The sequence below is a fragment of the Gracilinanus agilis genome, chromosome 2, assembly GCF_016433145.1.
Source record: "Gracilinanus agilis isolate LMUSP501 chromosome 2, AgileGrace, whole genome shotgun sequence".
In the NCBI taxonomy this organism is placed as follows: Eukaryota; Metazoa; Chordata; class Mammalia; order Didelphimorphia; family Didelphidae; genus Gracilinanus; species Gracilinanus agilis.
In genome coordinates, this window is record NC_058131.1 from 469,157,608 (window position 1) to 469,183,746 (window position 26,139).

The 26,139-nt window shown below is 36.6% G+C and overlaps 1 protein-coding gene across 3 annotated transcripts in view; it reads right to left on the bottom strand.

Moving 5' to 3' along the window:
• DAAM1 (dishevelled associated activator of morphogenesis 1) overlaps nucleotides 1–26,139 on the bottom strand; it is a 223,319-nt gene that overhangs the window by 52,164 nt on the left and 145,016 nt on the right. For all 3 annotated transcript variants that reach the window (XM_044664879.1, XM_044664882.1, XM_044664881.1), the window contains exons 5-15: nucleotides 20,722–20,816; nucleotides 17,992–18,325; nucleotides 17,326–17,436; nucleotides 17,118–17,221; nucleotides 16,666–16,732; nucleotides 16,111–16,228; nucleotides 14,707–14,845; nucleotides 13,878–13,936; nucleotides 7,600–7,787; nucleotides 5,853–6,158; nucleotides 5,425–5,532 (exon numbers count right to left, since the gene is read on the bottom strand). In XM_044664879.1, coding sequence (XP_044520814.1) covers nucleotides 5,425–5,532; nucleotides 5,853–6,158; nucleotides 7,600–7,787; nucleotides 13,878–13,936; nucleotides 14,707–14,845; nucleotides 16,111–16,228; nucleotides 16,666–16,732; nucleotides 17,118–17,221; nucleotides 17,326–17,436; nucleotides 17,992–18,325; nucleotides 20,722–20,816 — 1,629 coding nt within the window. The remainder of the gene's footprint in view (nucleotides 1–5,424; nucleotides 5,533–5,852; nucleotides 6,159–7,599; nucleotides 7,788–13,877; nucleotides 13,937–14,706; nucleotides 14,846–16,110; nucleotides 16,229–16,665; nucleotides 16,733–17,117; nucleotides 17,222–17,325; nucleotides 17,437–17,991; nucleotides 18,326–20,721; nucleotides 20,817–26,139) is intronic.

The following is a 26,139-nucleotide window of genomic DNA, read 5'->3' on the forward strand; positions in this document are numbered from 1 at the left end:
TTAATGGGCATCCTTTGGAATATCTTAAATATTCTGCCACAGAAATAGTTATTTATTTCTATTGTTCCTGCAACAAATAAACTTATTCAAGTGGTTTAACTACCTTCTGGGATGTTAAAAAATATATTTAAAAAAATCATCTCTTCTCAAAAACAGTTTCCATTTCATTGCTCATCAGTTTTAAAAGGAAACTCAGATTTTAATTACTTAAGCTGAGCAGCTGTGTTGAAACTTCCCTCCAGGAAGTCCTATATCGAAATGTGGCAGTGCCTCATGCTTGGAAGCATTAGTAAATAGCAAGACTTACTCCCTCTTTCCAAGCTACCTTAACGTTTAAACACATCAGGAGTTTTCTTATCTAGTCTAGCCTGGGACTACTACTGATTACTTAAACAGCAATTAGTTGCTATGGCAATTACCCAATTATAACACTTTCCCCACCCTTTCTTTCTACCAGATCTCACATACTGTCTGTGTACTCGTCCCAGAGCTTTTTGGCACAGAGAGACATCATCCTACACCTTCTGCTGAAAGCCAGTTAATTACGAGTCTTGTAAACTTGGGCCTTTTAACCACCTGCTATTAAAATAAATGCAGCCCACATGCTCAGACATGAGGAAAACCACTCTAAGTGCCCAGTACTTTTGATTTTTTAGAAAGTCTCTTCTCAAACTTCCCAACTAGTTGTTCATGCTATTTGATCAAAACAACCAGTTATTACAGGAGTTAGGAATCAAGATAGTACTCAGTCCATCTAAATAGGACTCCCTGAATTGCCCCGAGTGATACAGTGATTGTCTTTTATATAAAATGGCTTTTTACATTAAAGCACCTTTTAATGAGATGGAAAAAACAAAACAAAACAAACAAACCTGTCGTAATGGATAGATAACTGGCCTCTAGCTGGAAAGACCTAAATTCAAGTCTAGCCTCTGACACATTTTATATATTGTCTCCTCTGGTAATCAAATCCACTTCTAAATCTATATGGGGTTCTAGGCACACTTTAAGATTACAAGTTGCAGAGAACATCTGGCTTGCACGGGTAGAAGAAGGTTTCCTGAATCAATGAAATCACAGATCTAGTCTTTTTCCTTTTACCTTGGTAAACAAAATCATTTGGATGGGATCTGAGACATCGATTGTATTGAATTGCCTTTTGTAACTACATTAACACTTATTAATCATAAACACTTGTATTTGGTAATTAAGTAATCCTTATATTTATTAATCATAAATAGCCTCTGGATAATACTTTTTTTTTAAAGAATACAATTCAGTTTCATCTAAATTCTAGTCCTTTTTTGGCTGCCAAAGCCGGAAAGTTATCTTTTATAGTACATCAAAGAAATTGCTAATGAAGCATTCTGAGTTCTGAGTTAAAATATTTTTAGAATCAGTACCCTTTGAGAATTCATTTCCTTTTCCATCATCATTTCTCTGCTTACTATAGAACTCTTGATTTGAAAAGAAGCAATGCCATGTATTATAAGTCATTTAATAATTTTAAGTTTTATCTTGCATTTTCACAATAAAAATTAAATAGTATAAATTGGGATTAGAGAGAAGCCTTCCATTTCTAAACTGGAAGGTAATTCTTTCTTTACAAAATAATTCAAGGCATTTGATCTTTGGAGAATTGAAAGCAATATTTAAAATGATAAATTCTAAAGTAGTCTGTTTAACTTATATATGCATATAAGTCTAACTTATCTTCTGCGTTGGTGATTACTGTTTTGCCTCCTTTCAGCTTCCCTCATCACTTTTACTGGGGAATTAAACTAGACCTAATCAAAAGAGGAGGTCCACTGCTCTCTTGAAGTATTAAAATTGATCACTGTAAAGAATGATGGGGCCAATAACCTATATGTAATTTTCCAGGATAGCAATATGCTCTTGATGGCAGAGGACCCATAACCTTTTTAATTATATTTAACTCCTCCTTGTGTAAATATTCCACAAGTTCATTCCTTCTTTAAAAATACCAAAACACCCTTCATCAGGTCCTTCATTATTTAATTTCCCTTGTTAGTTCTCAAACTGATAGATTTTCCTTTTCTGATCCTTTATACTTTTGTTGTTCTATTTTGTTTTCTTATTGCTAAATATCCACTCTACCTTTTTTCACTTTCTTTTTTCTCATATTTTTTATTTTCTTTCTCTTGCTCAAAATTACCTTTGGAACTACTTTATTCCTACAACAAGTGAACAAAATCTGCTAAAACATATTTGAGAAAAAGTAGAAATTTCAAAATTTGAGTCTGAGGTGCTTGGTGACCATGATCATATAGGTCTGGTGCAATTTAAATATAAGGTTTTAAACCAAGATCATCATTTTTGTCCTGTTACTGTGACCATAGTATTCTTTTTTCCCCTAACATCTGCTCTGGCTTCTCTTATTCTGCACACTGAGGATCTTCTGACTTTTCAGACTTTTCTCAACTCTGTTTGTCATTTGTCAGCCTTGATGACAAAAACTTCTTTCTCCATCTTTTCTCCTCCATCTGTCTGGTAATAAATCTTCACCAAAATCCTCTTCCTTGATTTCCCACACATTTCTAAAAGGCTCCATCTGTTCTACCAATCCTCCCAGCCAGGATAGATAGCCATTTGCTACACACACAAATCAACTTTGAGCCATGCAAACTAAGACTTTCAAAACTATGTTTAGTCACCATGGATCAGCAGTATGACAAAACACTCCTGACTCTCTCTTCAATCTACTACCATATGTCTCCTACCTTTCCTAGCCAAAGTCATAGAAAAAGCTCTCTATTCTCACAACCTCCACTTTTTTCTCCTTTCATTCAGTTGTCAATCCCTTACAATTTCATTCCCAGTCTCATCGCAATTTTTTTGTTTCTGCTTTTTACATTTCCTTTATCTCCACCATTTAGTCCAGTGATGTCTGTAGATAACTGCCTTGTTGTTCATTATACAAGTGAAATTGCTCTCTCCAAAATTACTAAATTTATAAAATCTAATGGTCTCTTCTCAGTTCTCATCCTCCTTAATTTATCCATCCTCTCCCAAATATTGCCTTGTATTATTTTATACAAAACAGCATTATACAAGGTGTTCCAGGAAAACTAGTACCTCTGGTATGACAGCTTGCTGAGCACTTTTCAGGGCTGCTCATTCACCATTGGTGTCCACTTGTCACCCAGCTCTCATGTGCAGTTCCAAGAAGCTGTAGCATGTACAGCAGCCACACCTTAGTAAACTGTATTGGAGGGGGGGAGGGGGCGTGCAAAAGCAGGTTGTGAGTGACTGGCAAGATCTCAAACCCATTGGTAAGTTGGGGGATGGGGGGGGGTGTCCACGCCAGACATGTGAACACTTCTCCTGGCAGAATGAGGGGATGAGAACAAGTTGTTCCAATGGCCATGAAGGCTGAGGGCTTGGTTAGACACTGAAGAGTCACAGTCACCTATTATATCCCGAAACATTCACCAGTTATCTTGACTTTTGTCTTGCCACTGGACTTCAGTGCCTTTGAGAGAGTGAAGCTGATGACTTTGTGCAACTTTGTCTCATTTAAAACCAATTCACTGAGAGTCATCAACCAATGATGTCATTGGTCCCAATGTCTCCCTTTATAGAATTTAAGCCCCTGGAAGGCATTTTTCTCCTGTATGACCAGTCATTGCAATACTTGACAATGCTTCACCTTTCTCATCCTGGATCTTTCCCTCTGGGTGTTACTAGTACCATTCTCTTTCTTGGATCACTCCTTCCCAGGAAATTTTGCTAGATTATAAATCATGACTCACTACCCCTCAATCATGAGTATACCTGCAAATCTCTTTCTCAGGTCCTTTCCTATTTGCTCTCATTAGCTCCCTTGGGTTGAATTATCTCTATGCAGATAATTCCCAGATGAATATATCCAGCCCTCATCTTTCTGATGAGCTCAGTTCCTCACCACAAGCAACCTATTAAACATTTCCAACTGCAGTCCCCCAGACATCTCAAACTCACATCCAAAAAAAGCCATCTTCCTCAAACCTATACTACCATCTTTTCACTCATGCAGTCATTCATGGTTAGAATCATCCTTCATTCCTCATTTTCACTCACCTCACAGGTGCAATCAGCTCTCATGTGCTGCTTATGACACTTTAATAGCACCTTTTGCATTCATCCTCTTCTTGTTACTCCCATTGCCACCCCTCCCTACCCTAGTTCAAATTCACATTAGCTATTAGATTATAAGCATGTAGCCATAATGCTTAGCGCAGTGCTTGTCACATAGTAGGTTCTTAATAAGTGTTTACTGATTGATTGGTCACCTCTTACCTGTACGATTTCGGTAGCCTCCTAAGTGGTCTCTCTACCTTAAGTTCTCTCCTCTTTCTAGTACATCTTCCATGGCAAAATGACATACGTCAAGCAGAGTTCTAACGATATTACCTCTCTTCAAAAAACTGCAGTGGTTCCCTATTACTTCTAGGATCAAATAAGCAATTGATTGTTTGGACATTTCAAGTGCTTCATAAGATGTCTCCAATCCACTTTTCCAGCCTCATTTTTAATTACTCACCTTCATGTATTCTATTGGTCTAGCTAAACCACCCGTCTTGAAATCTTTCTTTTTTCCAAACCCACACCTTCTGTCTTAGAATGGATCCTAAGGCAGAAGAGTGGTAAGGACTAGGCAAATGGGGTTACGTGATTTGCCCAGTCACATAACTTGGAAGTCTCTGAGGCCAGATTTGAACCGAAGTCCTCCTGACTCCAGGGACTGTTTATCCACTGAACCATCTAGCTGCCCTAATTTTGATATCTTTCATACATGACATTCCATCTCTTTATCTTTGCACAGACTGTCCTTCTCCCCAAGCTTGGCATGAGTTTCTTCCTCTCCTCTTCCTCTTGCAATCCCTAATTTCCCTCCAAGTTCAGAACAAATGTCACCTCTTACACGGGGTCTTTCCTGATTCCCACTCCGATGGCCTTAGACTTATTTTGTATACACTTTATGCCTGGCACATAATCAATCACAAAGTCCTGGGGGCAAGAACTATTTCATTTGTCTTTGTATCTTTGACACCTAACACACAGTGCCTGGCACATAGTGAGTGTGTAATAAATGCTTGTTGATTGATTGATACAGTGTATGTTCCTTTTACCATTAATACCTTCCTTTAGGTTGCCCACCTTCACAAGCCACAAATGTTCATAGATACTTGACTTATACATACAGGCTCCTCTATGCATTTGTACACAAAGCTGCACAACAAGTAAATATTTTGCAGATTTAAAGATGCCCAGGAATGAAGCTGTAGTCATAGTGGGACTGAATCAATCCAATGTTCCTTTAATTTGAGGTCATGATGATGGCATACGGCACATACACTGGCCACATGAGAAAATGCATTCCAGCTAACTCGGTGTCCTCAGGGAATACATATTGCTGTTTACCTGCTGTCTCTGGTAAGCTGAGAAAGTCCTTTCTAGGTCTTCAAGATCAAGGTTTTTAAATACTCTCAAATCATCAATTTCGTTCCATATGGTTCCTTCCAGTTTGTTCTGAAAATATCAAGACGATAAAACGCTATTTTTTGTCATTAATCCACTCCCCTCAAAAAATTGCATTTTAAAGATTGCTGATGCATCAAATGATTCATTCTACTGAATGCTGAAAGTGTTTTATTGGTCCAGATTAACCAGGTGTCATTCATTCCAGAGGTTTTTATCCCTTGAATTTCTGTGCCAGTGAGGCCATTCAATTCATACTGAGAAAATGAAACCATTTAATAGCTGGGATCACTTTCCTTTATAGTGAGAGAATTGGTCATGCTGCTAATGCTGCCCATTAAGCCCAAAATGACAGGAAATAAATGGCTTACCTCAGGGAGCTTTGACCAGTTGAAGGATTTCAGGGCATTTGTGGGCTGGGGAATGTTTTTCTTCTTGAGGGCCAGCCCAAGGGGAGCTCCTGGAGGAGGCATTATTCCTCCTAAAGGAGGAGGTCCTGGTGGGGGAGGGGGACCACCTGGAGGAAGAGGAGGTGGTGGTGGGGGTGGAAGATGAAGTCCACCTGGCAGAGGAGGGGGTGGTGGTGGAGCTAGAATAGATCCTGGGGTAGGGGGAGGAAAGGGACTGCCTGGAGCTCCAGGTGAAGGGCCACCTGGAACTGATGCACAAACGGCCCTCTGCAAATAAAAAAGCAAAAGAAAGGTGATCAACAAACAGTCTTTCAAGAGTCTGTTTTAAGTTCCTTTAATAAAAGCAATTAAGTGGCATAGTGGATAATATTTGACTTGGAATCATGAAGACTAGGGTTCAAATCCTACTTCTGACACATTAGCTGTGCAATATTGAGGAAGTCACTTAACCTCTGTCAAATAGTTTCCTCATCTGTAAAATGGGCACAATTAAAGCACTACACTCTGTTGCTGTGAGGCAAACTCTGTAAAATATTTTGCAAACCTGACATCTTAGCTATTATTTTAGACTTTGGGAGTGTAAAAGTGAAATTTGGGAGATGTCATCTAAAAAGTATATATATTTTCTATGGACATGTGGAAATTGTCAAACTACATTTCCCGTGGTCCAACAGGTTTCTGTTTCCGCTTCTTTGGGCGTGGGGACGCCTGCGTCTCCACGCAGAGAAGAGTAATTTAAATCTCCTGGGTTAGGAGGGAGTGGCCTCTTGGCCAGCAGACTCGGAAGGAGACAGAAGACAATAATGGCGAGGGCGGCGATTTTGAATTCTTACAAGTGCGTGGTCTAATAACTTTATCTATCAGCATGGCTTTAATTAAAATACTAATTTATATTATTATAGCAGCCTTTATCATTTTTCATATTTATAGGAGCTAAAATGGAGATTCTATCATTACTTACAAAGTGTTGATTAATAAGAATTCAATACTTCCAAACATTTGGATAGAATGCTAGCAAATAAAGTATGTGAAAAGATAAATGACTTGTGATTTTTTTCAGTATTTGAAACAGGGGGTGCAATTCCTTCTACTAACAGCAGATACTCAAAGCTGTGAAGGGAATTCTCTGGAGTCACATAGCTAATAAAAACCCCAGGGAAAGTAGCTGAATTCTGATATTTTTGAAGCCAAAACTAAGCAAACCATCTACTGTACCAACCACTCAATTTTTAAGATGTCTAATAAAAGTAATCACTGTGATTTTCCTGTGTTGCTTCCAGAATTATTCATTATGTTTTTTCACACCTTATATTTAATGTTATAACTATAGTCCATGGTCTAAGTACTAGTTTCTTTGCCATCCTCATAACATTCTTCATAAATTTAGCTGCTGTTGTAAGAAAAAGGAGCCCAAGCCACATTAAACTTACATTATTTTTAAAACTCAAGTGGGAACACCATCACCATTCCCTTCAACCCCCATTAAATTAACTTGCCTTTCACATTATATATCTCTATCTTAAAGGCACAAAGGGTCTGCTCCAGAGTTTCACAGGTATTCTGGTAGTAAATAAGATGACACAACTCATATTGTTCCCTCAACCAAAAGTCTAGTTAGGTACAGACAAAGAACTCTGGATTACCTACTGGATCAAAATGAGGTCTCCATATTTAACCATAAATGGAAAACTCTACAAAGTTTCCTCACCCTGCTGAGTTCCTGGAGCTGTGCTGTGAGGTCAGCCACCTGTTGCTTGACTTGCTTATGTTCAGAGGACTCTTTTTCAAGCTTTTCTTTCATTTTATTTAAGGTCTGCATCATCTCTTCTTTCTCTTGAGTCTTGGCATCACACTCTCTTTCTTTCTTTTCCAATTTCTGCTGCAGATCACTATGTTCTACAAAAATAGGGCATGAGATCATTTTGCCAAAGGAATTCTTCAAAATTACGGGACTTTATCTAAAAAATAGTCACATGAAGATCAGAAAAGATATTTTTTTTTGTTTGCTGGCTCACTTCCCCAATTAACATGAATCAGTCAGTCGACAAACATTTATTGAGTGCCAGCTATATGCCAGGCATTGTGCTAAGCCATGGGGATACAAGGAAGGTAAAAGACAGTTTCTATTCTTAAGGTGCGCACAATCTAATGGAAATACTTTTTCACCCCTAACCATAAACTTTAATATAGCAGGATCATAGAGAAGAGGAATGGCATATGGGTTGAAGAGTAGATTTGGGGAAGCAGGAAGATCTAGGTTCAATGTCTTACTAGCTGTGAGACATTGGGCAAGTCATCTGACTTCTTAATGTCCCTAGGCATTAAGGCAACAAGGGGAAGCAATAGATAAAGTGTGGTACTTTCAGTTAGGAAAACCTAAGTTCAAATCTGGCATCAGACAATCAAGCTGTGGACAAATTACTTAACCTTTTCCTGCCTCAGTTTCCTCAACTATAAAACAGGTATAAAAATAGCCAGCTACCTCACAGGGTTGCTGGGAGAGATGTTTGCAAGTGTCTGTCACAGAGTAGGTCCTTCATAAACACTTGTTCCTCCCCAACTAAGCAAAGTAGGACTAGAAATTGCAAAGCCAATACCAATCTGCATTTCCTCATATGGAGTTCCCATTATCTTCCACCACTGAAATCCCAATGTCAATCCATAAAAGCAACAAGAGACTTTGATGTACATCTCATTTTGAAGAAGGATAAGGTTCAATTCTCTACAAATAGTAACAGTATTTAACACATTGAAGGTAAGAAAAGCACTTTTCATGTATCAGCTCATTGTACTTATGAGACAGGTTCCATGAATATCATCTCCCATCTTATAGATCCCATCCAGAAAGAACCTTGTGCCAAGTGTCACATGGCAAGGAGATCCATGTCTTTTGGATTTCATGGCCAGCTCTCCTGCTGCTGCAACCAACTCTAAGTCTCTCTGTCCCACCAGATAAATTCTTAAAAAAGAAACACTGGGAAAACAATGAGTGGGTGACCACAGATTAAGCACTTTTGTCAGAATTTGAACTCATCAAGGCCATAGGAACTCGAGGAAAACAATAAATGCTTTATTTTGTAATGTAAAAGTGGAAACCAGGGAAGACTTATAAACTGATAGGCCAAAGGGCCCTCAGAAAGGTTTTTGCAATGTGGGAAAGGACTACTACTGCCAAATGTAGTGTTTGTTCACCAAATTATCATCTTTCCTACCACTGAGTCATCTGTTTCAAATCACCCTAAAGGGGTCTGTAAGATGTTAAGTATCTTATACTGCAGGAAAACAACAATTAAAATGACAGAAAATGACTGCTATATGTTAATATTTCAAAATCTTCTCAGGTGAGGATACATCGGTAGATTTTAGAAAATGTCCATCATTATGATTCAGGGTGAAAAAATTGATTTCAGTCAATCCAGGTTTTCCTTAGACCTTTAAATTTAGAATGAACCTTATTTAAGTTACTTTGGCACAAAAAGAATGTCAAACGTTGGGAGGGTGATAGTCTTACTATACTCAATGCTCTGATCAGTTCAGATCTGACCTAGAACATTCAGTTCTGTCCATTGCATTTTAAGAAGGACTAAAAAAAAACACATGTGCAGAGGTGGGTGACCTGGATGATGAAAGGACTCGATTCCATAACATTCAAGAATTGGTTGAATGAACTGAGGGAGTTTGGTCTAAAGAAGACTCAGACAACACAATAGCTATGCTCTCAAGGGTTGTCATGTAGAAGAATTAAGACTTATTCTGAAAAAAAAAAAAAAAAGATTTATTCTGTGTGGCCCCAGAGAACAGAATGAGAACCAATGGGCAGAAAGTACAAAGAGATCTTCCTGTAGCATATTATTAGGATCTATCTCAAAGGTTAAAATATAGCATTTTCCATCATTTTCTTGTTGTCTTTCTGCAGAGTATAATACTCAATCCCACATAAGGAAAACTCCTAATAATCAAAGATGCCACCATGAGAAGTTACATGATCTCTTCTCTACAGGCTTTCAAGCAAGATCCAAATGGTTATTGGTGAGATACACTGTTTAGGTAGGAGATTCATACTTTGGTTAGAATTGATGTCTTCTGATGACCACCTTTTTCAACTCTGATTCTAAGATGTTAACAATAATAATAGTTCATGATCATAGAAAACTTTAAGATTTACAATGCATTTTACATTTTGTCCCCATGACAATCCAACAGAGTACTATTGTCATTCCTAGCCTAGAAATGAGGAAAATGAGGCATATAGAGATCTTGAGATGCCTTAAGAGAAGCAAAGATTTTAGGGATAAAGATATAACATTCCTGCTGGTCTTTGCTTTGTCAGATATCATTTGGAACATTGTGTGCAGTTCTGGATGCCATAGTGTAAGAAGAGGACCCAAAGAAGAACAAAGTGAATGACTCTTAAATCCATACCAGTTAGAGCAAGTTAAAGAAAATGGGAATACTCAGTTCAGAAAAGAGAAAAGTCGGGAAGGACATAATAGTTGTTTTTAAGACTCTGAAAAGTTGTCATATGAAAGAGGAATTGGGCTGGTTCTTTTTGGTCAAAGGAGACAGAACCAGGAGCAACTGAATGGACTACAAAGAGGTCAATTTAGCCACAATACCAGGAAAAACATCCTAGCAATCTGTTGTTGCTCAGTTGTTTTTTCATCATATCTGACTCTTCAAGACCCTATTTGGGGTTTCCTTGGCAAATGATGGAACAGTTTGCCATTTCCTTTTCCAGCTCATTTGACTGATGAGGAAACTGAAGCAAACAGGTCTAAGTGACTTGCCCAAGGTCACATAGCTAGTGAGTGTCTGAGACAGGAACTGAACACAGGAAGATGAATATTCCTGACATCAGACCCAACTCTAACCACTGCACCACATAGTTAGCTCTCCTAACAATTAGAGATATTCAAAAGTGGAATGGGCTGCCTACAGAGTGGGTGGCTCCCTCTCTGGAGATTATCAAGCTGAGGCTAGATGGACATTATAGCATGTTGTATTAAAAAAGTACATACTTAATTTGGTAATGGATTATAATGTGAGAAACATGATGGTATATTGGAGAGAGAGCTCCTGAGTTGGCAAGATTTAGATTATAGTATTTGCCTCTGACACAAGCATACATGTAAACCATTTAACTTCCCAGAACCCCCACACAACTAAAACTAAGTTCCAAAACAGTTGCTCATCTGCTACAGAAATGAAAACATGGGTCTAGACAAAAATGAAAGGTAAGAATGTAAGAACTGTCAGGAAGAAGAAGAGATAAATGCTATGATAATAGGTTATAGATGTAGATATGGAGAACAATGCCACGTGCGTTAGAGTAATGTTTATTAAAGTGATTTGGAGGACAGAATTGCCCTGTGGTTTGGCTTCATTAACTCTGCAAGACTGATGGAGAGCTGTGGGGTTTAGGAGATTAGGATGCCTTCAGAGAGCGTCTTGCTTTGGAGGAGGGGTGGGACGGAGAATTGAACAGAGGAGAGGACAGAGAAGATAGAAGCAGAAATCAGATGTGAAGAATGGATCCAAGTTTTTCAACCAAATAAAGTAATTCAAACCTGGTCTGGATTCACCCAATGGTTTATAACTTGGTCAGTTGATTTATATCTTGGTCAGTTGATATATCCAGAATTTGAGAGTTGGAAGATTCCTCAGTAGCCATCTAATCTATTGCATACCCCAAAGGAATCCCCATTATGACATAATGAACAAGGGCTCCATCCAGCCTCAGCTTCTTCAGACTTCCTACTTATGGCTGAGACTTACCATGTATTTATTAAATCATAATTTATTGAGGTCATATTGTTACATTTCTCCCCCTCTGACCTCACTACACTCATTGTTTTTTTTTGAACTTTTACCTTCCATCTTAGAACAACACTCTGGATTGGTTTTAAAGCAAAAGAGCAATAAAAGGCTAGACAACTGGGTTGAAATGACTTGCCCAGAGTCACATAGCTAGTGTCAGAGGCCAGATTTGAACCCAAAACTACTGAACTACCTAGTTTACCCCTACATTCATAGTTTTTCATGTATGTACTTCATATTATAATTTTTTCCTAAACACTTAGCTTCTGTCTTAGAATTAATATTAAATATTATTCTGAGGCAAAAGCTCAGTAAAGGGTTGGCAACTGGGGTTAAGTGACTTGTCCAGGGTCACACAGCGAGGAAGGGTCTACGGCCAGATTTGAACCCAAGACCTTTCGTCTCTGGGTCTAGCTCTCTACTCACTGAACCATCTAGCTGCCTTTACATACATATGTATGCACTATAAACATATAGTTTTTTGAGAGAGACCCTACTACTATGTAAGCTAAGAGAACAACATAATTCACTCTATTGTATACCTCATTTGGTACATTTTCCCTACTCAGTAGGTACTTTTCTGTTGAATATTGTATTTAGAATACTATAGGGTTCTTCCCTATACCATGCAGAGACCTCAAAAAGCTTCTTGCTTCCTATTTCCCCATTATCAACTATCTTTCCAAATCTTTTCTTCTCCCTGTCTGCAAGAATCTCCTATGTTCCTTCCATCATTTATTTAATCAAAACCACTTCTGCCACCATTTATACTGTCCTCAGCGGCAGTATCTCACACTATTTCTTCTCTCGTTTTGACATCTACCATTCCTTTTCTTTATCACTCTCATGCCCTTCTATTATATATCCCATCCATTTTATATTTTATCCCCTTATGTACCCCAAGTTCTCTCACTTGTGGTCCTGGAAACATCCATTGCTATTAAGACTTTTCACTTAGGTATATGATCTCTTCCCTTTTTCCTTAGGTAATTCTTCTATCCCCTTAAAAAAGATTGTCTAGTTTTCTGGAAAAGTCTGCCATTAAAAAATTGAACAAAGAAAACAAGACCAACATCTATTTCCATACATGCATGTGCCTCCCCCCTTTCCAATCTGATGATAACTGTGACAATAGTACTTTTCATTTCGTAACTATTCAGAACCCTACTAGCTCCACTTTTTTGATTTAAATGGAATTAAGTGCAATATGATAGAGAGAAAGCTAGGTCCTCTTGGAACCAGTTTGTCAACCACCAGTTTAATTTGAGACAGTTAATAATCTTGATAAAAGATGACTCATGATGAAAGAATAGACTACTGAAAATGATTTTTCATTTTGTATCCCCAGTGGTTAGCAGAATACTTTGTACATGGTTAAGTGTTTAATCCTTCCTTCCTTCCTTATTTATTCCTTCTGTCTCTCCTTTCACAAAGAGGCAGGGGGGAGAGTTAACATTTATAAAATCAACAAAACGTTGGCCTCCACTTTTATGAGCGGCTGGCACAGAATTAGTCCAGACAAAGTTAGCACCTCCTTGACTCTTCATCTTAAAATTCATTTGAATTATCAATAACAGAAATATATTCAAAAGACCAAAACTTGTCCACTGACTTTTTATGGCACCAAAATGTACCAAAGATAGGGATTTCCTGTACTTAAAACAATTATTTAAAGCTGATCGCAGACAAAGGTGGCCATGTGGATATTTTAAGGCTGCTAAGGCCAACAAGAGGCACTTTTACTGTCTCATTTGAAATATCACAGACAAGTCTGCATACTCCTCAGTGCTGAACTGCCTTTTATTTAAACAAACAACAACAAAAAAAAATCCTATCTAGAGCGACTTAGTGTAGGAGAGGCCCTGGGGGGAAAAAAGAAGGAAGCAAAGATAAATTTGAATTATCGAGTTCTGAAAGGTAAATGCTAAACTGCTTTTCAAAAGAACTCATGAAATCTAGAGGGAAAAAAAAAAGGGGGGGGGGGGCAGATACATGTCAGTTATAACAGCAAATTTATTTTTTGAAAAGGCAAGGCAAGTACCCTAAAACCCCACAGGAATAAAAGTTGTTTGACATACAAATGTCAAAATGTAACATCATAGCAAATTTACAAATGATTTAATTTGTAACATTTAGAAATACCTAGTTATATTTCAAATGTTTTATTACCTTTTCTCATCCTTTCTGCTTGTTCTTTCCATTGCTTAACTTCATTTTCATTAACCAACCTATACAACGTAACAGAGCAAGATGTGAATATAGTATTGATTACTAAATAAAAATACTTATAAAAGTTCCCTTATTAAATACGTAAGGCAAAGATGTTTTTAAAAATCCATGAAAAGAAATTCATTGTAAATTGTTAAATTAAAATAAAAAATTAAAACTAAATTAAATTGCTTTAAATTAAAATGAATATGTAAAAAGTCTTTCAAAATCATCTTCAGTAGAGAGTCGGTGTGGTATAGTAGATAAAGAACTATCCTTGGTCAGGCCTAGTCTTGGATACAAATTTGTCCTCAGATACTTTCTAGCTGTGTGACTGGGCAAGTCACTTAACCCCCATTGCCTAGCTTTTATGACTATTCTGCCTTGGAACCAATATAGGGTATTAATTCTAAGTCAGAAGGTAAGGGTTTAAAAAAAGAGAACTATCTTTGAAGCCAGGAAGACCTGGGTTCAAATCCTACCTTGGACATATAATGTCTGTATGACCTTTGACAAGTCATGTAACCTTTAAATGCTCAGCAACTCTCTCAGGTTGTAAGTTTCAGACATGGTGTCAATTTATGTTAATCAAGAGGAGTTTTCTCACTTAGAAGTTCCCTATACATTAAAATCACAAGTCTAATCCCTGTCCCTTTTACTTATTAAAATAAAATCTATATAAAATATAGAATTTGTTAATTTTTCAGAATAAGGCAGAGATGTTTTGGTGTGTTTGTTAAGAGAATATAGTATATGTTAAGAATAACATAAAAAAAAGGAAGAAACTTACATTCGTACAACATTTTTAACATTAAAGTTTTCTAGAGGAGTGGAATTGGGGTCCTGCCCTTTGTCATTCTGTATAACAATCTGTTGTACAATTCTATCTAGTAGCAGCCAGTACTGAACTGTGTTTCCACTTCTCTTATCTAAAAAAAGGGAGAAAAAACATAAAAGAAAAATTAAATGTACAATTGTGCTAACTTCCCAATACATAATTAAAAAAAAACAAAAAACTTATCGCAAAAGAGAATCTAGGGGCAGCTAGGTGGCCTGGTAGATAGAGAGCCTGGAGAAGGGAGGTCCTGGCTTCAAATCTGGCCTCAAACACTTCCTAGTTGTGTGACCCTGGGCGAGAGGATAGAGTGAGAGAAAAGAGGGACGGAGGGAGGGAAGGAGGGAGGGGGGGAAAGAGAGACAGACAGACAGACAGACAGACAGACAGACAGACAGACAGACAGACAGAGAGAGGCAGAGAATCTGGCATAGTAGATTGGGGATAGAGTGCTGGCTTTGAAGAAAAAAGAACTGAGTTCAGTTCTTCCCCCTAACAAGCATTCTATGCTAGAAATGGCAAACTTTGGTAGAGAGAAAAGAAGAGAATTTTAAAAACATATTTGTATTATCTGTAAAAACAGCTTTCAAAGTTCTTAGAATTCAGAGGATCATTAATTTAGGTCTGGAAGGAACCCAAGCGTTTACCTAGTTCAACCACTCCACTGACCAAATGGAAACCAAAGTCTAGAAAGATTGACTTGCTTAAGATGGTTATATCTGTGGTGATGTATTCTCTACCTTCTTCTCAAAGGGTTGAGGTATATATTCACTTTAAACTCAATTATTATTCATTTTTTTCTGAAATTTTTACAGTACTTCTTTAAATTATTGAAAATATGTTAGACCAGGGAGTCAGTAAACTATAACCTTGGGGTCAAATTCCACCTTCTCTTCCATCCAGCTAAGAATAGTTTTTGCATTTAAAATACAATTTTTAAAAATGCAAAAAATAACAAAAAAAAGCCACTCAACTCAGCAGACCATGCAAAAAATAGGTGGTGGCTTTATTAAATTATCATTGAACCAAGATTAGAATCTCTAGTCTATACCCAAAAAAATCAGTGCTCTTTTGGAGAAGTGTTCCCTTTTGATTATATCCAAAACATTAACCAATATACATTTAATCTTAGTTCACATTAAAAATGGTCTCTACTGGGGCAGCTGGGTAGCTCAGTGGAGTGAGAGTCAGGCCTAGAGACAGGAGGTCCTAGGTTCAAACCCAGCCTCAGCCACTTCCCAGCTGTGTGACCCTGGGCAAGTCACTTGACCCCCATTGCCCACCCTTACCAATCTTCCACCTATGAGACAATACACCGAAGTACAAGGGTTAAAAAAAAAAAAAAAGGTCTCTACTTACAAGGCATTTGGAGACAGTGGTACAGGATAGACATGAAGTGAGGGTAAGCTTCACTATGGGTCAATCTCTTCCTTGTTAGTTCAAACATTTGTGTTGCACTTTTTGTGTCTATGTGAACCTATTTCACATAAAAAGCAAATCTAAGTCAAACATCCAGGTCCTCTGAGGCCATCTGGTATTTTTATAAGATTCCCTTAATGCAAAGTAAGCAAATTTACATTGAACAACTTAATTCAAACATCTCAGGACTATGGTATAACAAAAGAGTTGGGAAAGGGAGAGATAAGAGAGAAAAAGGAAGGTAGAAGGAGACAAAGGAAAAGGGAAAGAGGAAGAATACATACATACATACATGCATACACACACACACACACACACACACACACACACACTCTTTTACCATATATTATACTATAACTAATATTTCAGATATCAGCTAGCATATATCAGAATTGTCAGACTTAGGTATGTAAAATGAGGATTCTAGAATATAGAAGAACATTTTTCTCTAAAATGCCATTTACCAATAATCAAAATAGTCATGCATATACATACCAATTCAAATCTTTTGGCAAATTCCAGCTCATCTTCATTTCTGAGCATTTCAAAAAAGTCTAAATGCCTGACAAAATAAATTAAAAATATCAAAGGAATGCAATTGAAAGCCAAAGCATTTTGGGAATGTCTACAATTAATTACAAGGCTCAGACTCAGAACTTAGAGAGGGTCTAAAGCATTAAAAGGAAGCAAAAAATAATTAAAAGGAATATGTACAGCATACATACATACATTTTCCTAATTTGGAAGTCCAGATGCCTCAAAGAATCCCTAATTTTAAAGACTACAAATTGAGGAAGGAAACACAATTAGAGGAATTGGGAATTCTCATGGCCCTGCTACAGTCTAGCTAGTAGGGATGCCTTAGAAACACCAATAAGATTGTAAGAGAGAAAAAACCAAAAGAGTTGTAAAAGTGAGAATGATCAGAACTTAAGAGTTTGACTTGCCTGTCTAATGTCAAGTTTTCATGTTCTCTTAATTTATCTATTACAGGCTGAATTCCTAACATCAAAAATTCATATCGAAGATGAAGTCTAAAGTCCAAACTTTCCTGGAAGGAAACACAATTAACTGCATTTAATTTTCCCAACTATAGACATTAAATAGATTTTGATAAAATTTTTATTTAAATATCATAGCGCAAAATGTTCATACCACTCCGGCTCCTTGGCTTAGTACAGCATTAATGAAGGACATGATGGCTGTCTTGAGGTTCACTTCATCCCGATACCGGCCTGTGCTTTTATCCAAGTCATTAATTAGCGTCTATCAAGTACACAAATAGATAGTGAAAAGGGTTGAATCAGAATTTTATTAAATTTTCCAGTTCTTAGAAATTTTAAAAAACTAGTGATTATCTAATTATCTTGAGATTCCTTTATTTACAACTTAAGATATTTTATGCCCCTAAAAATGCTACTACATTCAAAAACCACATGGAAAATGCATGTGGTATTTGGTACACATCATTTTGTTCCTCAATTTTTGTTCTTTATAACCATCAAATTATGGTCACATAATTTGTCCCCCTAAAATCAAGTGAGTACATGAGAATTCTCAATATGTAATATAAATCCATTTTTAAAAAAAAGCAATATTGCAGTTCATTAGGCCTTATAACTTTGATTTGGTCAGTAAAAAAAGCTTCATCCTCATCTGGGATCAAGATGAGGATGGTTGAGAGAACAAGACTAGATAGACTCTTAAGTAACATTATGTATAATCATCTCCAAAATGGCAAGGGATAATTTATAGTCCTATTTCAAAAAAATTTTTCTATTTTACAAGTTGTGACTTATAGGTAAATGAGAGACCACCTACCTGAAAACGAGTTCTTTCACTGGCATACTTCTGGTAATGCAGCATGGCCTGCAGAACTTTTTTGTGACCTCCAGGAACCAGGCACACAGCGCCCATGATTTCCAGCACTGCCACCTTTGTCTTAATATTCTCAGTGCTCAGACTCTGAGCAATTACATTAATACTCTCTGAATGGGCCATAACATGAGCCCGGCCTTGAGAGTTATTCATTAGTGCTTTTATACATCCAATGAGTGAGGTATGTATTTGAGACTCTGATGTCTCATAGTCCATGGTTTTTAGAAAGTTCAGAATACATGACAAGCCATCTAAATCAATAAATCTGGTTACAAACCTGTCAGGAAAATAAATGGATTAAAGCTAAGTCAATTGAAAGGTTTTTTTCTGTCTAACTACCCCCCCCCAACCATCAATACAGAACACAACTCTCAAGCAGAAAATATGCATAATTCTTGATTTGACCAATATTGGAACTTTTCTCTGATAGTTTTCACTATAGAGCTAAAACACAGGGTTGGTTAGGTTTCTGACCTCACCATCATCCACAAGTGCTTCATTTTCAAAATTAGAAATTTAGATTTTCCTTTATATGACTGTAATCTTCTATAATGCTCTCTTCCTGGGTCTCACTCCCCCAAAATATATCCTTTGCCCCCACTCAAACTTCTTATCCTCGATACTGTCCCAGATTATTAACTCTCCTCTGACTTTACTCTTCTCTTACCAATATATATTGCCCATATATTTTATTTCAGTTTAATTTCAGTTGTTCTCTACTCTTACTCTTTACCCCCTCCCTCTTCCCTTGTCCTTTTGCCACTCATGCCACTCTTACCCAAACCTAGCCTCAGATGACTCCCTACTATCTGCCTCCTTTGCTTCTACTAAGGAACTCCTGAACATATCTGAAGTAATACAACTGTGATTTGGTGCACTAAATAGTCATGTAATTCAACTTTGACTGGGTTCTTGTGGCAGCAAGGCAATCCTTTTATTTGTCCTTAATTTCCAAGTTTCTCTTCTTTCCAAGAACTTTCCATCCTTCACTCATTCTCAACTCTTTCATTTGAGGACCTCCACTCTTACTTTACTGAGAAAACTGAAGTCATTCATAGCATTCCTTCTATTCCCCTTCAAAACCTCTTAATATCACCCTGCCCAGTCTCTCCTCCCTGCCCCCTCCAGTATGTGATAAGGAGGTGGCTCTTTTGTCCTTACCAAAGCAAACCCTTCTACATGTGCCTTTGATCTCAATTTTACCTTTCTTCAGCCACCATTATTAGTTCAGCTCTCATCACAATCTGCCTAATGCACTTGCTTCCTTATTTATTCCCCTGCTTCAAGGTCAACCCATTCCAATCTAGTCTCTAAAAGATTTATACTTTAGAAAAATCATTACCATATCATTGTCCTTCTCATTCAGTTCTTATGGCTCCCTATTGCCTCTAGAATCAAACAGAACTGTCTCTGTTGAGCTTTTAAAGCCTTTCACCGCCTGGTCCTGGCCCAACTTTCTATACTCATTGTACTTTATACTCTTTCCTGTATTCCATAATCCGGTCAAACTGCTTTTCCCTTTGTTTTTCAAACAGATACAGAAGCCCATCCTCAACTTCTGCTCTTTTATGCTTGCCATTTTCCATGCCAAGACTATATTATATGCTCACTTCTGGCTCACAGAAATGTTCTCTTCAAGATGAAGCTCAAAAACTACATCATGTGTGAAACTTTTCTTGATAATCCAAACTTCCAGTACTCTTCCTCCTTTATATTCTCCTTATATTTATTCTGCATTTGCTTTTGTTATTTCCCCCATAAAAATATAAGGTACTATACGGCAATGATTGCTTCATCCTTTGCATCTTAGAATATTTATTTAAGTATGCATTCCCCTACAGGACTTGTTAAATCATTTGAGATCTTACATCAATATCCTTATATGTCTGACTTTTCCTTAAGACTGTCTTTAGAAACTCTGAAGAGATACAAAGCTGTTTTAAGTCACTTGGTTTTGTTTTTAAAAGACTCATTTTATCTTGTTCATAGTTGCTTGCATGTTGTCTTCTCCATAGATTATAAACTCTTTGAATGAAGAGATCGTGTTTTAACTTTCTTTGTATCCCCAGAAGTTGGCAAAATGCCTCCTACATTATTTAGGCACTAAATAAATGCTTGTTGATTTGACTTTAAAAAAAAAATAGAAGACTCATTTTCCATAATGTCTTCCTATAGAGCATGAACATGGAATCAAACAAGTTTCTTCCAGATAACTAATTGACTGAAGGCAAGTTAGATCCTACCTAATTTATATTTTATGGTCAGGTTCTTCATCTTACCAACAAACAATAATAATATCTTATCTAACTATCTGTACAGGGTCGTTGGAGGGATCAAAGGAGATAATTCGTGTGAAAGTGCTTTGTCATCATAAAACACTCCAACAACATAAACTACCTGATAATGGGAGAACATTTTTATTTTTCAGTCATCGATGTAGACCATAAGGCAGAGATCTAACGAAACTCGGCACACTAGCTGGCCTCAATTCTGAGCACCTGTGCTTGTGAAACATACCTGGGTAACCATCGGCCACTATGAAACCCCAAAGGAACTCTTGAAAAATGATGGAAGAGGCAGCTTTGCAGGGCAGGGTGGGCAGAAATGAATTTTCAATACTAGAGAACTTCCTGCTAAGAGCTGACCAGAGAAAGATAGGAAAAAAAGAAGTACCTCATTGGTTTTGTCCTCAATGCAGTCTTCAAACTTTCTATTGTTTTACTTCTTTCTTCTTCCTCTTCTTTTTCTAAAACTAGTAGGGATTTTCTCTATGGGAAGAGAGTAGAACATAATCATAAGCTATTTCTCCTTACAGGTAAATAAAACATGTTACAGTCACAAGTCCATAGAAGGAATAACAATTCTGCTATTGCACAGTTAATGAAAATAAGCCATGTGAAAAATGTGTAAGGTTTAAATCCAGATCAAACTGCATGGCAACCAACGCCATTTCAGATACTCCTGTTATATTAAGCCTAAGTAAGTTGTTTTAAAAACTCTGACACACACAGACAAACTGAAAATGAAGCCAAGTGCCCATCTCTTGCCAGAGAGGCAAGGGTCTTAAGATGCAGATTAAGATATATATTTTTGAACATGGCCAATATAATAATTTGTTTTTCTTGATTATATAGTTATTCTATGAAAGTATTCTCTCTTTTCCCCCCTTTTCTTTTGTTTCTGTCTTTTTAACTTTTCTCTTCCATTGGTGAGTTTCTCTGGCTTTCATTTTAAGGAAGGACCCAAGCTGGACACACTTCACTACAATGCCTGGTATACCTCTTCTAGCCTGCACTTTTAAAAAAATAAATATTTTTTAAAATCCTTATCTTCCATCATAGAATTAATATTGTTTATTGGTTCCAGTGTAGAAGACTGGTAATGGCTAGGCAATGAGCGTTAAGTGACTTGCCCAAGCTTGCACAGCTAGGCAGTATCTGAGGTCAGCTTTGAACTCAGGACCTCCTATCTTTGGGCTTGGCTCTCAATTCACTGAGCTACTTAGCAGCCCCAGGGAGCAACCTTAAAAGAAAACTAAAGCAAAACCAAAAAGAGGTCAAGAAGGTATCTGAAAGCAGAAGGATTTTGTTACAGAAGTTCACAGAGTTTCTTCTAGTTTTCCTTGACTCTTAAGATCACTGAGCCACAGGAAAACTAGGGAAGTGAAAATACATAAATTCCAATGTTCTTGCTCTCCCAGGGATAAGCTCTTTGTGAATAGGTAAGAAGCCTCATTCAATCTTTTTAGAGGGTCCAATGCAGTATATAAAGTAGAAACTTTTTTTTAAAAATCAAAAGAATAGTTAAATCTGAGCTCATAGTGGAAGACCACTCTGAGGGTCAATTTCTTCACTTTAAGATGTTATTTTGGGGTATCTAGTACCATAGTGGACAGAGTGCCAGGCCTGGAGTTGTGAGGTCCTGGGTTCAAACCTGCCATCAGCACTTCCTATCTGTGTCACCTGGGGCAAGTCACTTAACCCCAATTGCCTAGCCCTTACTTCTCTTTGTTCTAAAACGTAAAAAAAAAAAAAAAAAAAAAAAAAAAAAAAATGTTATTTAGGCAATCAAGGTACTTCTGGCATTACTTTCTAGGAGTTCTTTTGAGACCTAACTCAAATAAAAGAGCTAATAAATTACTCCAAGAATATAATTATATAATTAAATGTGTAAATCTATTATTAATGCTCATAGGTTTACAGACTTATTGAAAGGTATTTTTATTTCCCCTCCATTTTATGGGATCTACTTTTTGTTTTTAGAAATGTTCCTATTTCTAATTCTCTCATAAGCTCTTACTGATGCAATATCATCAGTTACTTAAAGACTATGAAGCTACTAGCTACTGTTTTTTATGCTTCAACTCAACCCTGGAGTTGTACTACTTTTATCAGTGTTCTGAGAAAATGTTTACTAGGGGAAGAAAGAGGTAAGGATACAGAGGGCTCTGCTTAATTTATGAAGTTTCAATAGTCCATACCCCTTTTTCTTCTCCATTCCTATAGATCACTTAAGAAGTGACTATAGTCATGTCTTTAGTACATCTAAATGATTAACTTTATGTATATATACATATACAAATATACATGTAAGTAGTGGTAGTGTTAAATTTAAATAATTCAAAAGTCAAGGATCATACTTTTCTTACTTCTCTTTAATAAAAATATTTTAAGTTCAAAAAAATTATAACTGACAAAAATTTTCCATCAAAAACAACAACAAAAATTTAACTTCAGAATAGATTGAGATCTAAAGGGAATGATTGCACTATTACAATCCACAAAAAAGGTAAACTGGATGACAGTAAGTTTAAAAGACACAATAATGCTCTGTTATGTTATCATTTCTGCTACTATTGTCTTCTTTCTAGTGATGCTGTTGGACAGCGAACTGTCAGTACACTACAGAAAATGAAGTTGCCCTGAAGAAACAGCCACTGAATTCCATCACCGTTCCTTGAAGTTCATTCACTGGAAAATTCAGCACAAATCTAGCGAAGAACATTTAATCTCCCTCACGGCAGAGGTATTTTTATATACTTAAGCAACAACTTGAAATTTTCTGCTCATTTAATAACATGATTTACCTGTTGCTAAGACTGAACTGAATCCACAGAGCTTTTAACAAAAACGTCAGTGTTTTCTATAACTCATTTGATAATCAAATACCACAACAAACACTTTGCATTGTTGGTCACAAATATTGAATTTTTAAAATGTCATCATTCATTCTTTTCAGAGGTGTTAAGTCAAAATGTCTGAAAAAGAAATTTGCTTTTGCCTTTGTGGAATTAGGGAATTTAAGAAATCATTTTCATTGAAAGGAATTTTGAAGCAAGCATTACTGACTTTCTCTTAACCCAGGATAATCTGTGTCCTCCTCTGATTGACATTTTTAGACAGGATCCGCTATGTACAAACACTTTGGGGTAGAAAAAAGGCAAAAGATGAATTGTGCACCACTCTAGCATATCTTTTAGAACCAAAAAGACCAAAAAAATTCAATAATTTCAAAATTTGGCAAGCTTCACATTAAAAACTGGGTTTAAAATATAATTTTCTATAATGTAGGAGTGTGGGGACAAGTACCAAAGGCACTGAGGTCTATTAATGCATGTGAGATACTCATCTCCCAATATGCACTGTTATGATAAGCAAATATGAATCTATCCATGCAGTCAGATTTATGGCTTATTGTTCTGTGTATAACAAAATATCTACTTTCATAAGCAATGGAGTATAGCTGGCAGTCAGATTAAAGGAACTTGGCAAGACAATTTTGTAGTCAATGAAGGTATATGTATGAACTATGGGCAACCAAGGTTCTACATAACTCTCAAATTACTACTCTACTACTCTTAGATTATGAAATGAGACTGAGCTCCTTTGAAAAACAAGTTAAGCAGTATTTCCGCAGTTTGAAATAAACCATTCCTTAAACATTCTTGTACTTGATATCATCATCTCTTCTCTCATGAGACTGTATCAAGAATCTAGACTGATAATGCTATAGGTACACATCAAACCTATGCAGTAGCATTTATTTATTATACAGCTATTCATTCTTGAAAAGGACTCCTTAATGATAAATTGGTTTATAAAAGATAAAACCTGTTTGTTACAAAATTTGCATAAAATAACTGAATCAAGTATACATATAATCTTCCCTGGAAACATTCACTTGCCCAATCCAGGAGATAAATGAGTGGGACAGAAAGAAAGAGGTCAAACTCCAGAGATGTAGCATCCTGAGACTTCTCTGGACTTAGAATATGCTCTTATTATAAAGATCTATTTTATGTCTTTTCTTCCTAAATCCTCACCATGTACTCGATGTGAATCCCATGTATTCAATATGAAACCAGAGATTCAACCAGTTTTTGGTGTTTTGGGTAACCTGTTTCTTGTATAAAAATAACAAAAAGACGCCTTGTATTCTCTGCTTACATGAATGTTTCATATTTGGTTTAGCAACATGGTAGATTGGAAAGAAGATTGGACTAGGTGGGAATCCAGTGTCCAAGCTTTGCCTCTGCCACTAGAGAAGGTAACAATATTCTAATGCCTTAGTTTCTTCATGTATAAAATAGGAAATGGAGAGCTGAACTAGATTATCCCCAAAATTCCTACCCAGCAATAATTTTATTATATGATACAAAGTTCTAGGACTCATCAGTTCATGAACTACTTATATCCTTTGTTCTTTGGTTATCATTTGGAGCTGACGCTAACTTTAAAAAGGCAATGCAGTATTCTTTTGACAAGATAAGAAAGAAGAAAATAGAGTAAATGAAACATCGAACAACTAGCTTAATACTGCTGATGTGTCCTTTCCAACATTCATAGCATCCAATTCCATGATTTTTGAATCAAACATAATGATACTGAATTCATAAAAGTATGACAGGTACCCAAGAAAAATGGTAAGAAGCAGTTGTTCTCAAAGAACAGGCACAGTTCACTATACCGCAGACTGTCTAATGTAGGAATCAGCATTCACTTGTGTCAGGCAAGGATAAAATAAGTCATTTTAAATTTTACTTTGCCTAAACTTTCTATAAATATTCTAACTTCAATATTTAGTGTTTTTAAAAATTACTAATTAAATCTAAAAGCAAGTTTTAAATCACTAAATCAAATAGAAGGTAAGAAATTTTAAATTTTTACTCATCAAGTAAAAATTTTCACTGCCTGATATTATATACACTGTTGTCTTAACAAGAATGACATTTTCTATCAATTTCTTTTGCTGAGAGCTGAGTTTAAGAATTGAGAAAACTTTTTTTACATACATGAACTGTGTATATGGCAGCACTTTACTAGAACTGCCTGGACAACTGCAGAGACATTTCTGATAATCACTAAGAACCTTTCATCCTGTTGGGGTTATCACTAACATACTGAAAAACATCCCTTCCTGAGGTTGTTCCCTCACCCCTTTTCTTTTTTAAAACATAATGTGGCAGGAATGATTAGTGACAATTGGAAAGGAAGAAATTTAAGTCTTCACTTTCTGTTTTACTCTCCTTTAGCTTTTAAACTGGAAAACACTCAAGTCAGAGAGTTATTCCATTACTTTTCCTGGTACTACTCAGATCTGCCAGGCTAATGTTTTGGGTTTTTTTAAACCCTTACCTCCTGCCTTAGAATTGATATTATGTGTTGGTTCCAAGGCAGAGGAGGGATAAGGGCTAGGCAATTGGGTAAGTAACTTCCTCAGGATCATACAGAGAAAAAGAGGTTGAGGTTACATTTGAACCCAAGATCTTCTGCCTTCAGACCTCGCTTTCTTTCACTGAGTCACCTACCTGCCCCAGTTTGTTTAATATACAACAGGAGAAAGAGCATCCACAAGGGGAAAGCAGGACATAAAAATTTAAGTCTTCTAAAGTCAAGCAAAAATGTGATTGGCACATCTATCATAAACTTATCACAGTCTGTTTTAAACTTTTGCAATAATACAGTATTGAATCTTTCAAAATAAGGAAGCAAGGATTTGGTGAGCATTATATAATGTTCAGGGCTTCAAACAAGGAGAACTATGTGTATATATATATATATATATATATATATATATATATATATATATATA